Below are 23,265 nucleotides of genomic sequence, written 5' to 3'. Positions count from 1 at the left end.
TCCGTCTGTAGTGCGTGATTTTTTTTTTCAAACGATTAGCTTTGGGTTAACATTTTTTTTTTTTTTTTTTAATTTACTGGCACGTTCAAAAGGTGTTTTTCTTTTTTTTTTTCTCGAAAAGACGGAGATTTTGTATTACAAATGCATCATTGATATGAATATGTGAATTTATTTGCACATGTCTACCTAGTTCTCGATATATTAACTTATTAGTTAGAGTCTGTCGTAGTCCGTACCGCATTGCGGCATTCGGCAATTTCTTCCGCATTAAAGAGCACATGTTTCCCGATTGCTCCACTCTTTTTTTTTTTTATTTTTTAAATTGAAATTATGTGACAGCACTTTCAACTCGGGGATAAGCTTGTCCTATATTTTTGTTTCCGCTTTACTTTAATTAGAACTATTTAGAAACGTAAATCAATATTATGCGCATGAAGTAAAATAGTCTAATCTCGTTTCGTTTTTATCCCTCGAGATTCTTAACTCTCTAAAGAATAATCTTAGTTGAGCGATAGAGCCGATTAGAACATGACAGAAGCATTTAAGACTGATGAAGTTAGTACACGCGAGATACGGATTTTCCTGCGGAAAATACATGCCCCGGAAGAATATAACAAATTAAAATCATCTTCCTTACGGAAGCAAACCTAACGCTCCGCACCAGTGAAACGTTTGACCTCGATTTGTTTTTTTTTTTTTATCAGTCAAACGTTTTAACACGACGTTTATGTATCGATAGCCGATACAATTTATCTTCTAAAAGCGACTAAACAATCACGTTTGATCATTACTTTACATAAAGGAATTTCTAATGGACGGTCCTTTCTGTGTCATCGCAGACTTTGGTTGTAACGCTTTACCAAATTGATAAGAGAAACAATCAAACAAAATATCATTACCCCGCTGACCGACTGACCTCTCGTTTTCACTTATCAGTTTTTTTTCTCGCTACAATTTTCTCCTACGCTACTTGCAGTTTTCTACAATTATAATTTAATAAAAAAATATTTATTATTATCGAGGCATAGTTTTTTTTTTTTATTCGGCGCCTTAGTTTCTTAATTTTTTCTTTTTTCTTTCTTTTTTTTTTTTTTTCTTAATTTTCTTCGCGATTTTAATAATTTTATCGTTCGCAGAGTATCAGAAATTCTTACGTTCTTTAAAACGCGCGTATTTATTCCTTTCGCGCTTTACCGACAATTGACATTTTCGAGCATATGTGGCCGCTCAATGAGCTTCTCATCTTATCGATACATTAACGAGCGTAAAAGTTCACCGGTGTAGAAAGGAGCCACATTTCGACGCGATATATGTGTACGTATGTATTGCGTGTTTCGTTCGTCGTTGGAACGAAGATTTTCCCTTTCGTATGTCCGTCGTGTGTTCTATTCAGCCTTGAGTTCCTTCGCGGACTTTCCTCTACGGTAAGCGGATCTGTAAAAGTCCGAGAAGAGCACGAAGAAGATCGTTGCGTGAAGTAGAAGGAGGGCCGCGACCAGTTTCGGGTAGCCGCAATCGAAGATGAGGGCTTGCGCGCTATGCACAAACACCAAGAAAAACTGCACCTGCAACATCGATTTAACAATTCAGCGGATTTAGCAATGCTAACCGGATACTAAAATCTAGAAGCGGTGAGTAAAATCGTCGGTGGCTAAGAGCGTTACAATCAAAGTACAAAAATTCCGGGCTTAAACGTACAGCTACTTAGAATTAGTATAAATCGTATAGAATAATCGTTTAAATAAAAAAAAAACAGGAAAACACTTTTTTTTTTTTTAATTAGATAATTAAATTAAAGCGCCGTTTTATTAAATAAAAGGTTATCGGCCGACCTCGTATTTTACATTGCGCGCATTATGTTTTTCTCGATTTCCTGCACAACCGTGCGTTGCGTATTACTCGATTGACTCGATCAACTCCGTATTGCAACCGAATTCATTAAGCGATTCGAAGAAAGAACGCAATGCAGTATGTAGCAATAACTGTCCATATATCTAATATACCCAGCGCATATCGTTCTTTCTTAATGTACAACGATCGAGAGGCCGGTCTGTGAATGAGACAATATTGGTGGCGTGCGAGCGCTGTACCCGGCACGACTTTTGTGTAGGATTTACCGTGCAACTGGTATTTTCTTGCGTCTGAATTGTCTTCGGTATAAAATGCGCGAAAGAAAAGAGATTCCTATTCATTAGGGTGACTCGGCGTATAAATGTCAAACATTGTTGACCGACTTATAGAAAGTACGGATATATCGCAGGCGTGCGATGACCAAATTTCCGGCGCGCGAACAAGCAAACTCACCATGAATTTCCTGGCAAAAAACTCGCCAATGTAATTACATACTTTGTTATTGATTCTTTTCGTATCGCGTCCTACCTCAATCCTGTTTCGCGACACATGAAACGAGATTTGTGAGAGTGCGGTTATTTTCCGTGAATGGTCGCATTTCGCGAATGAAACGCGCTGTCTCTGAAAAATTCACACCCAGGGTTTCAAAAATATCGGCATGGAAAGTTAAAAATGCGAAAAATTGCACACGATTTATGATATAAATTTTCTTTGCAAGTGATTAAGTTTTTTAGATTTTTCATGCTTGTCGTAATAAACATTAGAGCGTGCGCGCGTGCATCTATTACGAAATTTAGAATTAAAATTTTTCAAGCCCGATGTCTTTAAAGATATTTTACCACACCGTTTAAATATCAGAGATTATTAAATTTATTGGAGATGTTGAAAAGAAAATATTTTTTGCCGCAACAATTTAATATTTCAAACAACTAATAATTAAGTCTTAAGTAATCCGTGAAATTGTTTGATTGATGTTGGTTAATTTATCGTGGTTGTATTAACACTGCAATACAATACATTGATTATGTAGAATTTTTTAAACTAGATAATTTACTAGATATTAATTTTTTTTACTCGTCTATTTGAAAACATTAAGTCTCGATTTGCTAGACAATTAGAAAAAAAAAGTTTTTGTTAACGTAATCTAATTCAGCATAAATTGATTAATTTATTATAAAACGCTTGCTTAATTCTGTTGAAAAGTCCGACTATCGTATTCTTGAACTCTCTGAGCATTACGTTTCATTTCGTTCCGTGAAATTAATTTTCAAGTAAAGCTATGAATTCTCGATCACTGTCCGTTTAAACAATCAGATATCTTAAATCTTTAGCGCGATAGTCGATGTAGCAACGCATTGAAAGATTAAATGGCGGCGTGCAAATCTCAACAAATCTCTCATTCGATTCAAAGCGGTTTCGTCATCGAAGAAACTTTTTTTTTTTTCTTTTTTTTTTTTCCTTCGATACCGCCTTGTATCCCTATCTACGCGTTCTTGTCTCGCGACGAAACCCCTCCAGGGAATGCGTCACGAGTGGACACAAAGCGAGCGTACCAGTACACCTGTATCTCGGCCGGACATATGCGCCATGTAACAAATCGATGGTCTTGCGAGATAAACTGGGATAGGTTGAGGCATATAGGTGAGGCTTCGCAGGTATGTGGCCGGTTCGCGGTGGTTCGCGACGCCGGTTGCAGCGACAGCGACGACGAGGACGAGGACGGGGACGGTTGGTCCGGGGGTCGCGGCGGTGGTGGCGATGAGGACGATGGTGGACCGCGACGACGACGACGACGACGACGATGGTGGTCGCGATGACGGCGACGGTGGTGGTATACAGATGCCGTATGGTATATCGGAATGCCAAATTGTTGCGCCACTACCAACGTGGTTGGCCGAGTTCGGCGGCTGGCTAAAGCGAGGTCTAGTCAAGTCGAATTGCCCAACGCGCGTTGTACTTTTCACTTTCCCTCACCCCTACCTACGTGCGCTTGGCGTGAAATTTTGCCTAGGTAGAGACCGGGATTGACCGATCTAACGAACACCAACGGCCGATGGCCCAGAATCCGTGAGCGATCGCGAGTCCGGTCGCGCAATTCGCGTATCCGGGCCGGCCGCGGCCGACGCCGGTTTTTCGAACGTGCCCTCTTTCCTGCAGCGGCGCAAAGTTGATTTTAGCAGTATCCCGATTAGTAGCGGTACTAGAAGTAGCACGGTACTTCGCACATTTTATCGACAACAAAAAAACGAGCTACACTAATTTTTTTATTTTTTTTATCGATGTCTTATAGCGTAAAAACGACTTACAAAACATTTTCTGCTATTATCGTTAAAAAAAAATAAAAGAAAAAAGTTTTTAAAATTTTAAAAGAAATTGTCTAAGCGTTAAATATGTACGTAGATAAAGATTTAAAAGTATTTACTTGAAGTTTTTAAATTTATTTCAATAATTATTAAAATAATTTGCATGAATAACAAAATAATTATAATAAAAATTATTACTTTACGCGTATCGAGATACTACTAATGCTTTCTACTTAGTAGTAAACAACGTTTAAATGCTATAAATGTGAAACGTATTATCCTCGCGCAATTTGTTTCAAGCATACGCAACGTATTTCGTTAGAAGTTTCATGCATACTATTTCATGGATTACGAAGTTCGAAGCAGTCGGTGCAGTTTTTTTTTTTTATTTCCTAATTAAAGCCTTAAAGCGCGCGTGATTGATTTAACGTCATCATGGTCATCGCCGTGAGAATCTCACCGCGAGATCTCTTTTGGATCCGAAACGCTTTCAGCCAGTAAAGTGGCACGCAAGAAAAACCGGCGACAAAGTACGGTAGACGGGTTAAGATGTGTATACACTTGCGAACGAACGCTGAACGCGACAGAAATAACACACCAACGATACACACCGCCGAGAAATGTTCGCGGTCGCTGTGTTCGTTCGCTAAGTGCACACGCACCTTCAGGCTTTCTTATGAAAAGCGAAGATTTATCTTTAATCATCGAAATGTTCTATCTAGCGTTTTTCTTAATATTACCGCTAAGCACCGTCCTTGAAATACGGTATAAAATTATTTGCATTGTGACAATCGACGCTCGGCGCTCGATCTTCGTTTGAAAAGCCTCTGCCGTTGGGACATTGCGTCGCAAAGTAGATTCGTAGGTGGACGGCAAATACACTGCGTGTCTCGGGGCGATTAGCATAATTCTCGTATTGCCGATGTGCACCCTTTAAATCATTAAAGCATACTCAGTGGGTCAGTAGTGTCCGTCCATTCACTTTCAACGACGCTGGTTATTATCGCCACGGCGCGAAACTCACCGCGTTGTGCAAGAAGATCGGTTTTGATTCGTGCGCGGAAAAAGATCGCTCGCTCTATTACCGCGCGCCTGTGATTCGGAAAATTTGGTCACGTGTTGCACTTTTGCTTTATACTCCCGCCGCGGAGTTTTGTCCGGCATTATTGCGTACAGCCCAAGTATACGAGCCGACAAACATCGGGCCTGCTGAAATTATACGCTGCGTAACGAGGAAAGAATTCCTTTCCTAAAAGATAGTAATTTTTTTCCAGATTCCTTCACGTCAAACGTGCAATTCGTCGGAAATTAATCTATATCATTTGTATCGGACTTTTATCTATATGATTTTCAACATTAAATCGTACTTTAAATTGTATAATCAACGCGCAAGAAGAAGAAAAAAAAACTCCGGCGCTTTTTTGTCATTATTATTTTCGTATTTGATTTAATTGCGGCACTTAAACGTTTCGTGCATTGTCGTTCATTATATCCTTAATCAGATCTGTCGGTTTAAGCTTCGAAACTGTGTTTAAACGATTCGTATTAGTGGGAGAAAAGATGCACGCGATCGATTACTTACCAGTTGTACAGTGGTCAGATGCTTTTTCCACCATAGATACTTCTGAAATTCCGGACCCATGGCCGCTAACATGTAATACGCGTACATGACCACATGCACGGCGTTGTTTATAAGATTGCCGAGGGTGCCGTGCCCGCCTGCGATAAATTTCACGCAAATCCACGTCTCGAGGGGTGTTAGCGAATGGTGATATAAATGCAGGAATGTCACCTGACTGTCTTTCTTGCGCAACACGAAGAATACCTGAAATTTTGATGAGTAATACTGTTACGAAATTTCATGAGCTCTCGTAATTTCCTGTCGCTTAGCTTAGATTTTAGATTCAATGACCTATGATTTAGGTTCGCTTGTCCGTCTCACCTGCTGTAACCTACATAAAATAAATTGAAAGTGAAGCGGACTAATTATACAACGCATGTGAATTTAATTATTAAGATACTAGAAATTGAAATGAGATATCAGGAAATTTGAAATTGAAATTGAAATTGAAATTGAGAAAGCTCTTTTTTTATTAGAGAGAGACATTAAATTTCCGAGTTTTGTCATTTAGAGTGATTTATTAATTTATTCTAATTTATTTATGATTGATTTGAGCTTTCTAAAATTTGACAAGAAACAGCGAAATTCTATCGGCCGTTTAATTTGGAAGAGAGGACCAAGTAATATTTCCATTCTCGTGCTAATTGTCGGTAATGCGAGGCCCGCGAGTAGTATCTCATGTTAAATATCTATGTTCATTAACGAAGCGCGATAATTTTCATCATCCTGGCACGATAGAACGCGATAGTGGCAACATATGCCGCTGTCAAAATTGAGCAACGAACGAAATGATGAAAAAGCCCGTTTCGCGATGATTCCTATGTTCTGTTGAATTTCGCACACGCGCTGTCGAAAGTCTTATTGCGCTTTCTGTCTCTCTTTCTTTCGTTTTACCCTGGTAACTAAACACCCGCTTTACGAGATTGTCGGGTTATTCGGCCAGAATATATCTAGCAAACCAGTGGCGATTGGTCGATTAAATCTTATCTGCTCCTTTAATCCACTGGCATGATTGCGTGCTCGACAGCGATTCGGCGCTGGTCGTGCTCGCTCGTGCTAATGGAAATGATTGCTTAAGGGTTATTGCGTCGCAAGAAGGGATACACGAGCGTTCGTACATAATTATGCGATTCTCGCGGAATAGCTAGCGGCGAATAGTTTCCCACTCTTTCCCCGCCTTTTGGTCTGTTTATTATACGTACGCGTACGTTCATCGAAAATGCATAGCGTTCGCCAATCGACAATCAACAAGTATGCGATACGTTTTTCTTGCTTGACTGCGCGCAATTTTCAACAGAAAATTAACTTTGTGTCTTAAATTAAGATTCAAAAGCGCAGGCAGATAATAGATTACTTTTCGCCCTCGTATTTTAATTAGACTCGACCGAGCTGACTTTTATATTTCACGTGAAACTGGTTTCGGCTGCTTTGCATAGAGATAACGCGGTGTATCGATGACATTCCGTTTCATTTCTGAACTTCGGGTAGGCGTTTATAAATCCTGCTTTTTATACCGGGAAATTCTACGTTAATGCTTTTTTTTTTTTTTACCGAAAAAAAAAGTCTGAATGTTGAAGTCACACGGAAGATTAATCGGTCTTGATTTAAAAAAACCAAAAAAAAATCTTTCTTTTACCTTGATATTGAAAAAAAAGAAATACTGTATTAGCATACAAGTTTTATGGGATAATGTACGAAGCACAAATTTCTTTGCGCGTTTAGATTATATCACGTGATGTATATCATTCTTGTTATATTTATTAAACAAAAAAAAAAAAAAAATCCATCTTTTAGATTCGCGTTATTCGCTCACCGTTGTCGATTATTACGCGGATTGAATAAAACTAAATCGTACCGTGTCAGCGAATTCCGTAAATTTGCTGATAAAGTACCACCAACAGAGGTTTGCCATCCTCAAAGCGGATGGATTGTGGGAATAGTCGACCGGTTGACATTTATAACTGTAGTCCAACAGCCATCCGGACATTAAGTGCTGCAAAAAAAATTAGAAAATATTCAGTTAGACATATTAATTCTCTAAAAGAGCAAGTTTTAATTCTCAAGCGACTTTATAAATTGTTTAGAAACGACTCCCGCACACTATATCGTTTATTTCGACATAATAAAAAAAAAAACGCTTCAAAGCTTGACTAATATATATATGATCAGTTTGAACAAGTATTTGTTTTATGTCGCTATGTCGTAACAAGTACTGTGTGTATTTTTTTTTTTTTTTTTTTTTTTTTTGGCTGGTACGAAAGATGACGAAAGCAAAACACAAATTACAAAATTGCAATGGAAGAGAAATATTAAACAATTTTTATAAGGAGATGCACACTTTACATTTCGATGCGACCGATTAATTTGCCTGTAATTATTATCAGCGGCCCTGATAAATTTGAAACCACCCTGTCGTTGTTTGTGTCCTCGATTTCGTTATAAATCGGTTGGAAAGTTTACCTTGCGAAGATAGTGTTACACATATTACCAATTTTCATACAGCAAGTGGCAGTAAATATAAATCTGTTTCAAGAGAAACTGTAGATTTTGAGGCCACGTTCCATTTAATACATTTATTAACAATTTAAATAATTTTATTTACTTATTTTTTTTTTTTTTTTTATGTAATACGAAAATTCCGATTATGTGATTTTTTCATTTTCTGTTAATATTTACAAGTATAATTAAATTAAAATTTTTTTAATAACAGTATGTAAGTAATGATTAGATTACAAAGAAGAATTAAAAATTTTAATTGTATTCTAATTGACGATTACCGATCAATTCATAAACTTCGCGCATATATTTGTACGTAAGAAAACGGAATTCATTGATTAAGTAACAAAGTCAATGTTAAATAAATTGACAATTAATTGAGTGAATGGACACACGTGTATGCATAATTATGATCTTAATCACGTAAGCGCCACCTAATACTAATGTTTTTCTTTTAATCGCTCGTACGGGAAACGATCGTGATCTTGATTTTTGCATTCGGATTTGATATTTCCGCGATTACATTTCTATTTAAATTTCATGTCATTTTTTAATTAAAAATAAACGAATTTGAATAATGTTACTCAATATCTAATTATGTGAAAAAAAAGTTGAAAAATAACTTTGACGGAAAAAGAAAGATTGTTAAGGTATTCTCATATTTTTAAAAATAAATTTGTATTTTTGAAATAAAATTTAATTAAACCGAAATAAGCTTTTTAAGATAGATGTTGCATCATCGTGATCGTATTCGACAACGGTAGTTTACGATTATTCAAGATAAGCTATCACGATTTTACGTTTCAAAGCGAATCGGTACTATAGAGTAACTGAACAGACAGAATCATCTTGTAAAAGCTGTGCCATTTTGCGTATATAAAAAGCTTTCTTGACCGACTCTCTAACAGAAGCGGCAGTTATTGCGGTTAGTCACTTCTGTAAAGTGCACTTTCGCGCGGATGCAATCGTTCATTATCCATTCCGTGGCGTATAAAAATTTGTTTCTTGTTTTCCGCACGAAGTTTTACGTTGTCTTTTCTCGATCGTGCACAGTGGGAGTGGAGCAAACGAGATTTAGTACTTTCTGGAAAGTCGAAAACAGGATGTTTAGCTGATAATGCAACAAGTGTAAAAGTGCACAGATTGATTAAATAACGATTTAGGGACTCGATTATTGGGAAATGCTGTAATCTTTATACATTTTTTTTTTCTTTCTCTTGTTTAAGATTTTTTTTTTAACAGAGAAAACTAATTAGTTTCTGAGCAGTAACGTCGTGATAATATTAAACCTTGTAAGAAAATAGAAAAATTCGTGGTGATAAATTCCTTAGTTATGAGTTTGATAATGGAACGCGTATAACAAAATTTTCTTTTTTGAATTGTATTTTAATTTTTTTTTTAACCGGAAAGTTAATCGATACCTGATTCATTTTGATATATCATATCTGAGTTTACGGTATTATGTTAAATATTTTTTTGCAAATTTGGCTTGAAGAAATTACAGAGCCAATTTTTATAATAATCGCATTTTTATAGAAATATTGATATTCGGTCGATAGACGGACACGTGCATAATTAAATTTTATTGCCTATTATCTATAACTCAATTTTGCCTCAATTTCGAATCTATGATTCGCGGTTAGTCCGAGTTACTAATTAATTATAATAAACAATTAAAGGATGAATTTAATCGGGTATAAGTAATTAAGATGTAAGTTAATTAATTCTAATGAAGTAATTGAAAATAATTAATCAAAATATCAACTTCCATGCAATTTGTTCCACACAAATGCATATTGAAATATGAAAGTTAATGATCGAGGCAACGAATTTTAAATTGCCCCTTTTTATTTTTTACAATTTATTTGCGACAATAAATAGGAAAGTAATTAGAAATTAATTTAAAACCTCCAATTTCCTGTCAAAACTACTTACATCGATTGTTTTCGACGTAATTAAATGAACTTCTTCTTAGCAATGTCCTGTTTTAGTAAAATAAAGTGTAATTTTGCTCATCCAGTATATTTTCTACTTCATGCACGTGGTTTATATTGACTTTAATCTACTAATCTGCTTATTAAGTTCTAATTATAAGTTTCTCTATAATTACGAGTCATGGGGTTTACTTTTTACTTCTGCATGCAAACTGTGTAACCGATACAAACACGATAATGATATATAAAGTTATTACATTTATCTTTCTTAACTATTTTATTAAATAAAGGTGCTTTAGCGTTTAGCTCCGATATATCGGAGTCAGGTTCCATTTGATACCAAGACGCGTTTAGGTATGCGATACGTACGGCGAATGTTCTAGGTCAAAGTTCTAGGTTTCTTCCTCGATCTTTGTCAACGATTCTATTCATTTCGTCTCCTTTCACCGTCACACTTTGTCAGCCGTCGATTGATCTCGCGAACGAGGACCATTCGAAACCGCTCGTTTTGTTAGTTTGCAATCCTCCCCACGATTAGGTACCCATCCGATCATTTTCGATCTCGATTATGCACTATACGAACGGCATACTTACATCGTGACCTATATAAACCGATAAGTTGTCTGACCGGCTTCCAACCGTCAGACGAGTCCTTAGATCCCGGCGGATCGTCGACGCTCGTGAACTTTGCACGTCATGTACGCTTTAACAAGAACTTAATGATGGCTGTAAGGAAAGGCGAAAGTCAAGGGTGACACGGAAGGTCGTATCAAGACTCTCTCTTTCTCTCTTTTCCATACACGCGTCTATCATTCTTATCCTTTCTCTCCTTGTTCTTTCTATTACTCTTGCATTCTCCGCGAGCACGTTTCCCCGCCCAAGGATTGCATGATTCCGTAAATTACAGGATTTCTAACTCGTGCGCTTCTTCGTCAAGTTATCTCGTGCGTTTCTTCTTCCCAATTATCGTTCCGTTGCCTGCTTATCCAACGGTCGTATCATCTACGATACTCTTGTGCGACATTTTGCTTTACATTTAATGGTTTTAGATTAGGCACGATAATTTTCTTGCTTTATTTAATCGGATACGCGACGTCAAACTTTTTGTTAATAAAAATATATTTAGAAAATTATTTTATATTTCTTTTCAACTGCAACGCAGAATCCGATAATTTGAAAGTTCTGGCTTTCTCGAAATGTTACGAAAAAATTTGTACCTCGTATAACATCCCTAGCGAAAAGACGACTTGGAACGCGTTGTACGCCACCAAGACTCCTCGGAGTCTGTACGGTTTTCTGTTCGCCATCATACGTGGGCCGAATATGAGAACGCCGTACAGATATAGGAGCACGATAAGGATCGTCGGCACAGGTGAATCCATTAGCGGCCAGTCGCTGACACGTGGATCGGAAACCGTCGTTAGAATCTCTGTGTACTGATCCAAGGCCATCCTGACTAGCCCTTGGGCACCTACGAAGGTCCTATTCGAGTCTGACATCTCGATCCTTAACTCCGGCTCTCTCTCCACAACTAATTCCGCTGCTGCTGACGCCATTTCTAAAAATTAATAAAATCACTGTTTTAAGTATTGTACAAAATTATAGGTAATAGATGCAAAACCGTTATGTTTTATTATATTAAGTTACGCCGTCGATTTGATTTTTCGGCTGCCTTAGTCATAACTTTTATCGTCGGTTTTTTTGTTTGAGTCATCCGGTATATTTATATCTGTAAAATATTTCGGAGAATTATATTTCTTTTTATTTCACCGCGCTACAGTAGATGAGAATTTGAGATATTTTATTTAATCGATAAAAAACGGGATCCGTTTTAGAAATTTATCTTCTCTCGGGGTTTTTCTTTCTTTTTTTTTTCTGTCGGAGATTTACATATCGACACAGGAATTAGCAATTCTACAATCGGACGGGATTCCCGGATAACTATTTCCGTTTGCGCTTACAGACGAGATCACACATATACGAGTCATTCGCATCGTTGATCGAAGTTTTCGATCAACGCAATGGCTCAGGAAGCTCGTCGTGAACATTATTTAAAAGTCCCGGCATTATCGCGGAGTCATCATCATCACGCTTTCGCTGCGACTTATGCACGGATGTGAACCGGTCTCCTCCTTCCCTTTCGTCTTTCGCCTCATTTTCTACACGGTCTTATAAATTACAGTCTTAGTCTTTTTCGAGTAACCGCCACGAAGTCAGGGACCTGCGAATACAATATCGCCAGCGTTTGATATTAAAATATTGCGAACGCGTCTCTTTTTATATATTTTATTTTTACCAGATATCTACGTTCTTGGAAGAAAGACAAGTCGTATTCACCAACGTTGTACGATATCAATTAAATCGCGATTGGGAAACAGTTATGTTTGGGAATCCCGTCCGATTGCTGTAATCCTTGGCATATACGAATCCCTGACAGTACACGAATATTAAAGAAGGAAAAAAAAAAAAGAGATGATATCTGAAAAAAAATGTTTTATTAAAAAAATAGTTTCCAAAAGTATTATTCATTTAATTCCTATTTATTTTGACATTGAATTAAGTTTATCAGTTTTATTATAGCGTGAATGTTAAAAAGATTTATTTCAAATACAGTATATTTTCATAAATTAAGTACTAATTACACGTGTTGCTGTTTACGCAAACCAAACACACGTAATTTTGTATCAAATCGCGTCACCGTTAGCAGTTAAATCGACTCGTGTGATTTAGCGCAGAAATAACCGCTGATTTCTAACGATTTCTCGGCTACTTTTTAAGACTGTCGAACGATACCATTTTAACACGTGACGCATACTAATGGGTGTTAACAGATTGACTCTTCAGTCTCAGCAGACGCGCTACGTTCTTTACAATTACATATTACACTCGACAAATTGCTACTCAAGTTCTAATACCTATCTGTATTAACGTAAAGGAATGTGATTATAAATGTGTCAGAACAGGTTACATACTCGTAAAAAAAAAAAAAGAATAGGAAAAAACGTGTTGGCAAAATTAAAATAAAACTTTGGAAGCAGTTTTATAATCGGTGTAGTTTTTATTATTACTTATAAATTGTAATATATTAGAAAAACCTCTGAGAGAAATTTACAATGTCTACATTTTGTGGCTGCCAGTGAAATAAAAAATAACATTATCGACGAATCGTTATAGTCGCATAATATTGCGTATAAATAAAAAAAAAGGAGAAAAAAATAAAAGAAAAATATAATTTGTGTATATATCGATATGCACGGCTGCTTCTCGTTTCGTATATTGAAACAAATTGGATTTTTTTTTCCGCTATGTTCTATTTCGATTCACTTTCATTTACTTTTCTGAATCTTCTTGCGGAGACATCTTTCTTCAATCAAGCCATTAAGTGCTTGTTCAACTATATCAGTAATCGGGAACGTTCATTTATTTTTTCCATCTGTAATTTGCTTGCGTTGTAACACTCGGGAAAGAAAGGCGTTGTAGAGAGAGATTAACGATAGTAAACGGGAGTCATTAAAGATTATCTACTGAGTTTTACCGTAAATATACACACGTAATCACCACTCGCGATCGTTTGATTCTTTTTGATAAACCTCTCGCGCAATCGTGAAGATGAGAATTCAATATCGTTCGCGGACTGTTTCAGCATTTTTGTTATTTTTTTTTCCCCTGGTCTTTTCCCGCGTCGTAACACACTCGTCGTGATTTAGAGCTTGTCATTATCACTTATGTCGCCGATGGACAGCGTTAAATTCATGAATGACGCACTCACGCCATTTATCACAAGAAAGAAATCAATTTCATAATCTTACGCACCACGCCGCACGTGCATTATGTCGTCCGATCGTTAGATTGCCTTTTCGTGGATCTCACGTTTGGCGATTATTAGCGATGAGTCGCACGAACTTTCCCGCATAACTGATTCGTGTAATCGCGGCGACAGTTCGCTCTCGTAAGAGCCCGTAATCGCCTAAATCGTTTTCGTCTCTCAGCCGGTTTTCTCTTCCGCGGCCCATTTAAGCCTCACGTAAGCACCCTCGGAGACTTTTCTCAGCAATTTTTTCTTTTTTTTTCATTTTGTTTTTCTTTCTTTCTTTTTTTTTTTTTTTACTTGTCGCGAGACATCGCGTGAACATCTTTGCAATTTGTAACACTCGATCGCTCATGCTTTCCGTATTCATGACGTAATTGTGACAACTTGACGAGACATGTATTATTATTTTTACAAGAAAGTTTCGAGAATTACGTCCGCAACGAATGAGAGAAAGAGGGAAGGGAAGGCCCAGGTGACACATCTTTATAATTTTTGACACGGGACAATTTCCGTAATCGTGACGCAACTGTGACGTCTCTCTGCCGCGACTTTTTATAAAATCACCTCGCACGTAACGTTATCAAAATTACCGAATCGTTAGTGAGAGTTCGGGAAAACGGAGTTTCGAACGTAGAGAGCTCCTAGGGAAGCGAATAATAATATAATTAGGTCTTGATAATTGTTCAAGCATTTCGAACGTGATCGTTTTAAGCTCTGCATAATTCGCCGTACTGTCGACCTTTCTCCAAACGTTCGCAGTGGACTACCACTTGGCGCAATCGTGTTAAATCGTACCGATGGAAGTAACGCGTTGGTTGATCAAAGTTACATCGCGCTCGACGCACAAAGGCATCGAAACACGACTGTAAATCTTTCTTAGACACGCGGGGATGAGCAGGCGCTAAGTAGACCAGAGAATTAAACGAGCCGCGATTTGATCATCGCCGCGGCCGGCGTTTTAAGGCCAGCGGAGAGTCTGCAGTTTACGTAATCAATATTGCAGTTCCGCGGCCCGCGAAAACTGGAGTAACGGCAATGTGCGACTGAAGGTTGCCCAATGTCGTTGCGTGGCCCTTCGAATTAGCGAGGCCGGTTTTTCTTTTCCACTCTTTTTAATTCTTATTTTTTCTTTTTTTTTTTATTTAATTTCTTCTTCAACGATCGCGTGCCTTTTGCGTGCGCCGTGCGTGTGCATTGTCCCGAAACGCGCATCGTGCGCGAAACGCCTCCTTGCATTCCGTAATATCGCGGACCTCGAAATGTTTCAACCTTAACACGGCGTCGATTTTACGCCATTCCGGATGCGCGTTATTAAAACGTCAATGTTCGTCGCGTAGACGGTGTCATTGTTGAGTCGAAATTACGCAAAAATATCGCCGCACCGCACCGTTTATCCGGGATCTAGGTTAACGATCTAAGTTTCTATAAATATTTTTGCATTGCTTAAGTGAAAGTATCACGCATGCATCTTCTGTCAAAGATCATTTAGAATTGGAATTTTTAACATATTTATTCATACACGTAAGCCTCGCATTTCGTGTCGTTCGAGAGCCTCATCGCTATACGCTCACCTTCTAAATTACCCCGGTCCACGTTCTCAATTTTCTACTCGATTAAACCTAATAGACGAGTAATAGATAGCGAATAATATTTTTACAAGGAAAATGAAACTCTTTGGGAGATATCCTTGGGAGATAAAAAAAAAAAAAAAAAAAAAAAATATGTTTCTGGATTCGTCAGCGTTTTCTTATCTCGTTTTAACCGCCGTACGTTTAATTCCTTCTTATACGTTTAAAGTTAGATTATCTCGCAGGGATATTTATCGTTGGACGATGCAAGGTTAACAGCGGCACGTGCTTCACGTAAAACATCCGGCGTGTGAATCTCGGTCCGCACTAACGTTAACATCTCATCTCGGCTTCGCGCCGGACGCGGATCCGTCGGATCAAACGGTACTTGCTATATAGAGAAAGTCTCGCGAGAGTGCCAGATAAGGAGGGTGAGATCGGGTGAAGGTGGCGAAAAGAAGGACAAGGAGAAAGAGAGAAACGTTGTGTGGCCGGTGTCGTCTTTGGTGCGCGGCGTTCTCTCTCAATGGGAGAGAATTCCGATGATGATGACGAAGGTAACATCCGCACGGCGGATGGCTCTTCGAGTTTAGTGGGTAAGTGGGTCGCGCCGTCCGGTTAATTACCAATCGGATCGTGCGGTGTATCACGTCGCATGCGAGATACTTGCCGCCTGTCATTCGCGGCCGTTGTCATAACTGGACGTCTTTCATCGAGGCGGCTCTTTCCTTTTATTTTCTTCGACCCCAGCCTTTCAATTCCCTTTGAATTCTCTCTCGCTCTTCCAACAATAAGTTCGAATCCGTCGTTTTACTTTCAGGACTCGTACCGCGAATCGTCGCCGAAACCGAACGCGATGTCACTTTTGTCTCGAATTTCAACAGGCCGTTTCGGAGTCGTTTCTATATTTCACGTATCATTTCGTGTTAAGGAGATAACACCGAAAGATTATTTAGGGTATTTGTAATTTTATCCCGGTCTGATTTTTTTTTTCCCCCCATGTTATTTGATCGTACGGCACCTGCTGCAAGTGTATAGGCTCGACAGCGCTCAGTGGCTTTCGTAAAAGAATGCGATTGCGATTCGTCTATCCAAATAGTAAATTAAGAAATTGCGGTCGATAGTAACATATTGACCGGATTGCAATCGTGTCAAGAAAACACATCCGCGCGTACAAAATTATCAATGCTAGCATTGGTACATAAGTGCGACAAAAGGACAACTCTTACCTTTCGCTAAGTGTTTCACGGACTGGTTTCATCATCTAACCACTATCTTTTTGTTTACTTTCGCAAGTACTCGACAAACAAATGTTCGCTAAATGTACTTACAAAATTATTTATAAAGTCACTTCACCTTTTTCTACGTTTCGGCAGCAATTAAAACATAATCAATAACGTATTACTTACGCGTTGTTAAAAAATCGTGAACTAATAATAAATAAAGATAATATGTGTAAATTACTAGCGTATACGAATAATCAACCTTTGCCGCCGCTTTTCAATCGCGCTTGTTATTTTACGTTCGATCAAATCGCTGCTATCGAAAGATAATTTATTTCAGGACTACGAGCGAAATATATTGATTTGCATGAACGGCACATGATATTTGATACAATCTGCAGTTTATGATTTATATACGTGGTCGTCGTTTTTTTACGATAAAACTTGATTTTCGAAGAACAAATGCACGGAGAAAGAACAATAATAATAATAATAATATTGCCCCTTTGATTAATAGAATACTGCGCCATAGCACGTAGTTTTCGTGTTTCAAACAATTTTCTTTTGATCTCTGAATCTTTGAATTACCATCGGTGAGAGTCGAAGAAGAGCGTGCTAAGTAGGTAATGCTACATTGGCTATTAATGTGACGCGTTATACGCCGCCTTCGGTGATTCTCGCATGGTTTTCATGTCAGTGAATTTTTATTGCAACGCCACTTTCTTATCTTTTTACTACCAGATTCCGTATTTCAAGCCACGACTTATTTTTGCTTTATATTCATCATATTCTATTGTAATTTGTCATTTTTTTTTTTGTAAATCCTCTAACTTAATCTGCGATCGATCAACCTCTTGAGAGTATACTTTACGTTTTTTTTTCTTTCTTTTCTTTTTTTAATTTTTGTCAAATTTGACTAACCGAAAATCTGTCCCGTTCAAAATTTGCATTGCAATTTATCGAACAAGCTCTTGCTAAGAATACCGATGAGATTTAGGTGTTAAGCTTATAAATTTTCTAACTACTTTCTTCTTTTCAACGAATAGCGTTTTACTTCTTCTCGGGGATATTGCTGCATTATGGTAGTCGTTTGCTACGCTCATTATGATTAATTAACTATCGTAAAGGAGAGAGAGAGAGAAAAAAAAAATGCAGCGTTTTGAGTAACGCCGCACATTATTGTACATTGTGCATAATTATGATAAATTGCGATTTGCTACTTTGCCTCGGATACAATTTACGGATTATACATTTGCCAAGTGTCGTTTCTTCTTCTCCGAGGCACGTTTCAACGGCACTGATTTAACGTGAGCACTGCTCAACGACTCTCACTGGCGTTCAAGCTATTGATTCCCCTTCGGCGGTCGCTCTTCCTCGAGTATCACACCGCGCGGCCCGGAAATGAGCATCCTATATCACAAAACAGGTTTTTTCTCGGTTTATCCGTTAAGCGTCATCATGTAACTCCTTTCTTACATGACAAAAAGAATGGGGGTATTATTCGCTAATTTCTCTGTGCTACTAGCCTGTTCTTGCGTGATCGAAATGTATCGACTTTTAAGAACCGTTTTCACCGTCCGACGAGAGTAACGACGGCATTTATTTAGAAACGCTTAGATGGAAGCATGGATTTATGGTCATTTAACGAAACGACGGCGTGGCAAATAAATTAGAAGTAAATTTAGAGGTGACCGAAGGTCTGTGAGATGTAATACTGACGTTCGCGACGAGATATCATATGGTAATCGGTGATTAAGACCGATGTGTATTATTGAAATAACGATGTCTTTAGAATATGCATATAACTTACGTTAGATAAATGTAATACTTTAGGAAATTTAATTTTTTACTTTTTATTTTGATTTACTTTGATTTGGCAAAATGGTATCGCAGTTCTATTCTATTGTAAAATGTTAATTACTTTGAATGAAATCAATTACACGTGTCCTCTGCTATTTTATTATTATTCTGAACGCATTATTTTACATGCTTTTCCGCGTTGAACATTTCTCTTTGATGGAAACGTAAAAAAAAAAATTTTTTAAATAATAAATAAAAAATAAAAAAAAATCCAACGATCCGCGGCATACATTTCTCTTTTCACGAAGAAAGTAGATAACGAAGCGGTTTGCAATATTGTGCATCTGTCTTTTCTCTCCCCGAAATTTATGATCGAAGTTAATGGCTTTGCACGGTTTTGTCTTTGGTCGCGGAACGTAGCGAGGTGTAATAGCCATCGCGTTTAACTATTTATCGTGCATCGCTGTCATAGCTCCACTTTCTTTCCCAATAGCACTTTTGGGAAGTTCATTATAAAGAGCGCCGCTGTTTTCCAACTCGTCGCTTTAACATTTTACGCGCTGATCGATGTGCCGATTATTGAAACGTAAAAATCGCCCCCGGCTTTTTATCCAACATGAAAGCAGGTTTTTCGGATAATATTGTCTCCGCATTAAGGTTTCCCACAGTGCTCGTCAGTCTTGCACCGCTTATAAAGAAGATGCGTTTTTACTGCTAACCGGAAAGTAAATGTTTTAGAGAAATGTGGAGCAAAAAAATAATTTATCGAAAGGAATTTAAAAAATAAGAAGGAGAAATCTTTTTTTGTTTGTCCAAGTGCCATATACTTCTGGTCTGAATGTAAAAATAATCCACATGTTTTTGGGCAAATTATTTTTTATAGAATATTTATTATCGAAATTTCAAGCTTTTGGTTCAACGTTTAACTTTCACGTAGCACATTAACGTAGGTTAACCATTGCCAACTGATACGAAAGGGAGGGGGGGAAATTTTAGATAATATTTGAACGATAACGCAACGTTTCGTTATCGTTACGCCGAAATATAACTCAAAAGTAATTATTTGTAATTCTCAAGTATTTTAATGTCCCCGATTTGGATAAAAGCAACGGTGCGTTACCGCTCTTTCGACATTTTGCAGTTGGAGAGATCTTAGCCTTGACTAGAGTATAATATCTTCGAAGCACAAACGTATTGTGTCACATACATGAAATCGTTCGCTAATCTCTCGAGTAAACGCGAAATGTACTTCTTTTTTTTTTTTTTTTTTTTTTTTCACTTTCTGCTTTACGTTAGTTATTCATTTTGGTGGAAACTAACGATGTTAAAGAACATAATTAAGAATGATTACTTTATCATCTCCTCATCTAAAGTTTAACAAGGCAATAAAAATCTTAAGAATTCTATTAAGGTTAACGAGCTGGAAGAGAGCACATTAGCGTTCAAGTAAGAATTCTTAACATTTTTTTCTTATACCAAACTCTTAAAAGTTTTGTAATTAAAAACTGTTATTTTTACTATAAACTTAGATAATTTGTGTCTTACGTTAGAGATATTTTTATTACAAAGTATAAGAGTTAATTTATTCAAGAATCACGTATTAATTATTAAGTGACAAAGAAGTTGTCAAGGAGAGAATTATCAAGAATCTAGTTTTTAATCGAATTTAAATAATAATCATACGTCACGTCTTAACGAGATTCTAATAAAAAAGAAAAAAAAAAGGGGGGGGGGGAATTGTAGGTTCTAGTTCTTGCGGAACAAATTGATATTCACCATGCGTCTTTAACTAGTATAACGAGCAATTACATTATGACATTTACTTATGGTCGTAGTTGAGGGCGATTGTTCTTAATTTTAAGTGGAAGCTATAATAGAAACACAAGCTTCGAGTACGAAATGTGAGTAGAGAGGATCGGAAATTTGTTAATATCCGTTAGACGTCCGTTTGCAAGACGTATGTACCTACTGTCACACATTGGAAAATGATAATATCAAATTATTTTAGTTAATAATTATCAAATCAATGGACAGTGGTTTATACATTTTTCTAAACTTTCGCCGTTCCACTCTTTTTCCTTTATTTCATGGCTGACGTTGCGTGTATGCGTAATAAATAATTCCTCATTTAGCGTGTTATTATTAATTATTGATATTCAACGGAGACAATAATTACACGTATTAAATGAATAATGAATTTCAAATCGTTCAACATTTTATTGTTTTTTGAAATTACCTCACACGTTACCTCGTGCTTGAAAGGCGAACATTACATATTAATATTATTTCTGCATTTTACTCGCGGTTAATAGTTGGATCAATTCAGAATTACGTGATTCAGCCTCGTAGAAACTTGTCGAACGTTTTATGTGTCGATTAGTAACATCTTTGATGTCGCTTTGAAAAAGTCGCTACTGTTTCCAATACGAATACGCGAAATCACGCCATGATGTGAAGAAATTGGCTCGAAAACGGTCCAGCGACCTTGTGCCGAATATTACAACGTGTTTCGAGCGGTTGTGTAATCTTATTTCATGTGCCCGGACACGTACGTGGGGGTTTTATTAAGGTAGGTAGTTGACCATGCAAAGCGAGCGCGCCGGTATTCAGATAACTGAGACGATTTTTGCCGAACTAGTGAAATTTTCTACGGTTTAAAGTTCAAAAGGTCTTCCCTTTCTCGCGACGCCTACTGAAACACGTGTAGACATTAATGACGGGGGTTAGACTCGTTGAATTAAAGCAACTGTAACGTTTCTAGTGTACGAGCAACGGCTGAACGGATGTATGCCTTGCGGCGCAATGTCTCGATTGTGAAACGCAGGTGAATCGCTACTTACAAACTTTCCATAAATTCGTATTAAAGCGTTTGAACATTATATAGGTTAACAAGTTACGATTTGCCACACACTAATTAAACACTTTAATGTAAGTCTTTCGAAAATTCAATATTTTTAGCATATCTTTTATATTTTTATCAATATTACTTGTATATACAAAATGATGTAAAAACAAAAAACCTTGTAAATAATTAAGCAACGTGAGTTGCAAAAGAAATGATTTAAAGTTGGCATTTGGGATTTCAGAAAAAGTTCAACATATAAATGTTTCATTGTAACTTGCTTATTTATTTCTTACATTGAAAATGTGTTAAACTTAAGATCATTTATCTTGCCTGTTGCCAAATATGCATGACACACAATGCGAAAATGTTGCACAGTTGCAATAAAATTTCACCAAATGATTGTGCAAAACTAAACACTTAATTTCGATAGAGCAACATATTAATATGATTTGTGGCAATTTAAATACTAAAATCAAAAGTTAATGTAATATTTAAAAAAAATTTTAAATATAAAATAACGTACGTATGATATTATTAAAATTTGATGTGGCAATATTGAAAGAAAATTATTTTTCGTTTTATTAATAATTGCAAACGTTAACGCAAACAAATTACCCTCAAATTCTCACGTCTAATCCTTTGTAGGACACTAACGTATTGCTTTACTACTTGAAATATTTGATACGTGCGTAGTCGAGAGATTAAGTTGCATTGCATAAACGATAGTAAAATATTTTTATTAAAATACGAAATAAAGAGAAAAAAAGCCTCTGGTTTTCGGATAAACTTTTTTTTTTTTAATCTTGTTTTATTCTATTACTTCCATCTTTTCGTTGGTATCTCTCGAGAGGTTGTTGCAAAGGTATTATTCGTACACGCAGTTTATTATACAGTGCAAATTTTTTTTGCAGTTTATACGCGTTAATCCCGATTTCTCGCTGTACAAATTAATTTCGGATCGTTCTCCAGCGATCGTTCGCGCTCGCGGTCAAACGTTCCGCTCTCCACCCCATAGTTTTCGAAATACGCTTACCTTCCTCACGCTGCGCTCAAAATCAGAAACTGGTTGACACTGTGCACTTCACCACTCCTGCTCCCACACAGCTACTCCGTCACCAAAATCACCGATTTTTGCGTGATTTAGCGGCGCCGCATCAAGCCGAGCTACCCGTCGAACGTACCATCTGAGATTCCGCCTGTTTGACTCTTCGCACTGTACTTTCCCTGCACCACCGTTCGGTGCTGGACACCGTCGTTAATCAGCGGGGCACTGGTTCGCGAGAAAATTTTTTTTTTTTTGGATAGGTCGCGAAGATTTCGAGGGGAAGCTCTCGTCACTGAGCACGCGGTCCTTCTTTCGCGGGGTCAAGATCAGCGAGGCACACTTGCCTGTGGGTACTACATATGTCCCTGCGATATCGCATACGCGCGTTGTCGTGCACCAAATATTACAATTAATCCTGTGAGCGATAAGGTATCCGCGCCCGTATATTCGACGTGCACGACGCGTGTCCACGCGTACGACGAGGGCGTGCGTACGTTAGTTTAACAGGTCCAACGGCTGATGCTGCGGGAATAGTCCGCGGCGCGTTGGTACCGCGGTTTAAGTATTGGTTAACCCAAGTGGGGCCCAAGCACGCGCGTGAGAGGGGCTGTAACGTGGGGCCTTAGGTGATCGTCTGCGAACCCCGCGCCGTACTCAGTCAAGGTCGCTTCACTCAGGTGGCTGCCCGAGGAGAAGTGGAAAGGTGTCTTCTCGACGGTGACGGACCACGGGCATGAGATCTTTTGGCCAAGGTCGAGTGCCGTTTGA

At 37.7% G+C, this 23,265-nt stretch overlaps 2 protein-coding genes across 6 annotated transcripts in view; one reads left to right on the top strand and one right to left on the bottom strand.

The window, feature by feature from the left end:
- The window catches only part of Sit (stuck in traffic), an 85,347-nt gene that overhangs the window by 39,556 nt on the left and 22,526 nt on the right, over nt 1-23,265 (top strand). Inside the window, exon 1 of one of the 5 annotated variants that reach the window (XM_070666843.1) lies at nt 1,498-1,631. The exons of 3 other annotated variants lie outside the window; for them this stretch is intronic. The gene's annotated coding sequence lies outside the window, so the exon portion shown is untranslated. Of the gene's footprint in view, nt 1-1,497; nt 1,632-20,542; nt 21,177-23,265 lie in introns of those variants that run through there. One more of the 5 variants, XM_070666846.1, reaches the window with a different exon arrangement.
- Nucleotides 96-23,018, bottom strand: LOC139108489 (very long chain fatty acid elongase AAEL008004). The gene is made up of 5 exons (XM_070666847.1): nt 22,486-23,018; nt 11,423-11,763; nt 7,631-7,768; nt 5,737-5,979; nt 96-1,565 (listed from the first exon to the last, which is right to left on the bottom strand). Exons 2-5 carry the CDS (start codon nt 11,759-11,761, stop codon nt 1,386-1,388), a joined length of 900 nt encoding a protein of 299 aa, XP_070522948.1. The 5' UTR covers nt 11,762-11,763; nt 22,486-23,018; the 3' UTR covers nt 96-1,385.

This window comes from Cardiocondyla obscurior, linkage group LG15 (genome assembly GCF_019399895.1).
Source record: "Cardiocondyla obscurior isolate alpha-2009 linkage group LG15, Cobs3.1, whole genome shotgun sequence".
In the NCBI taxonomy this organism is placed as follows: Eukaryota; Metazoa; Arthropoda; class Insecta; order Hymenoptera; family Formicidae; genus Cardiocondyla; species Cardiocondyla obscurior.
The sequence above is the reverse complement of the archived record's forward strand: the minus strand, read 5'-3'. Positions and strand labels throughout refer to the sequence as shown.

Bases quoted from the DNA above. Each gene is read 5' to 3' on its own strand.
- LOC139108489 (XM_070666847.1), bottom strand. From the start codon at position 11,761: ATGGCGTCAGCAGCAGCGGAATTAGTTGTGGAGAGAGAGCCGGAGTTA. The intron at 5,980-7,630 runs GTACGATTTAGT...TCAAAATTTCAG, and splicing joins TTACGGAATTCGCTGACACG to GTATTCTTCGTGTTGCGCAA. The intron at 1,566-5,736 runs GTAAGTAATCGA...TCGATGTTGCAG, and splicing joins ATCTGACCACTGTACAACTG to GTGCAGTTTTTCTTGGTGTT.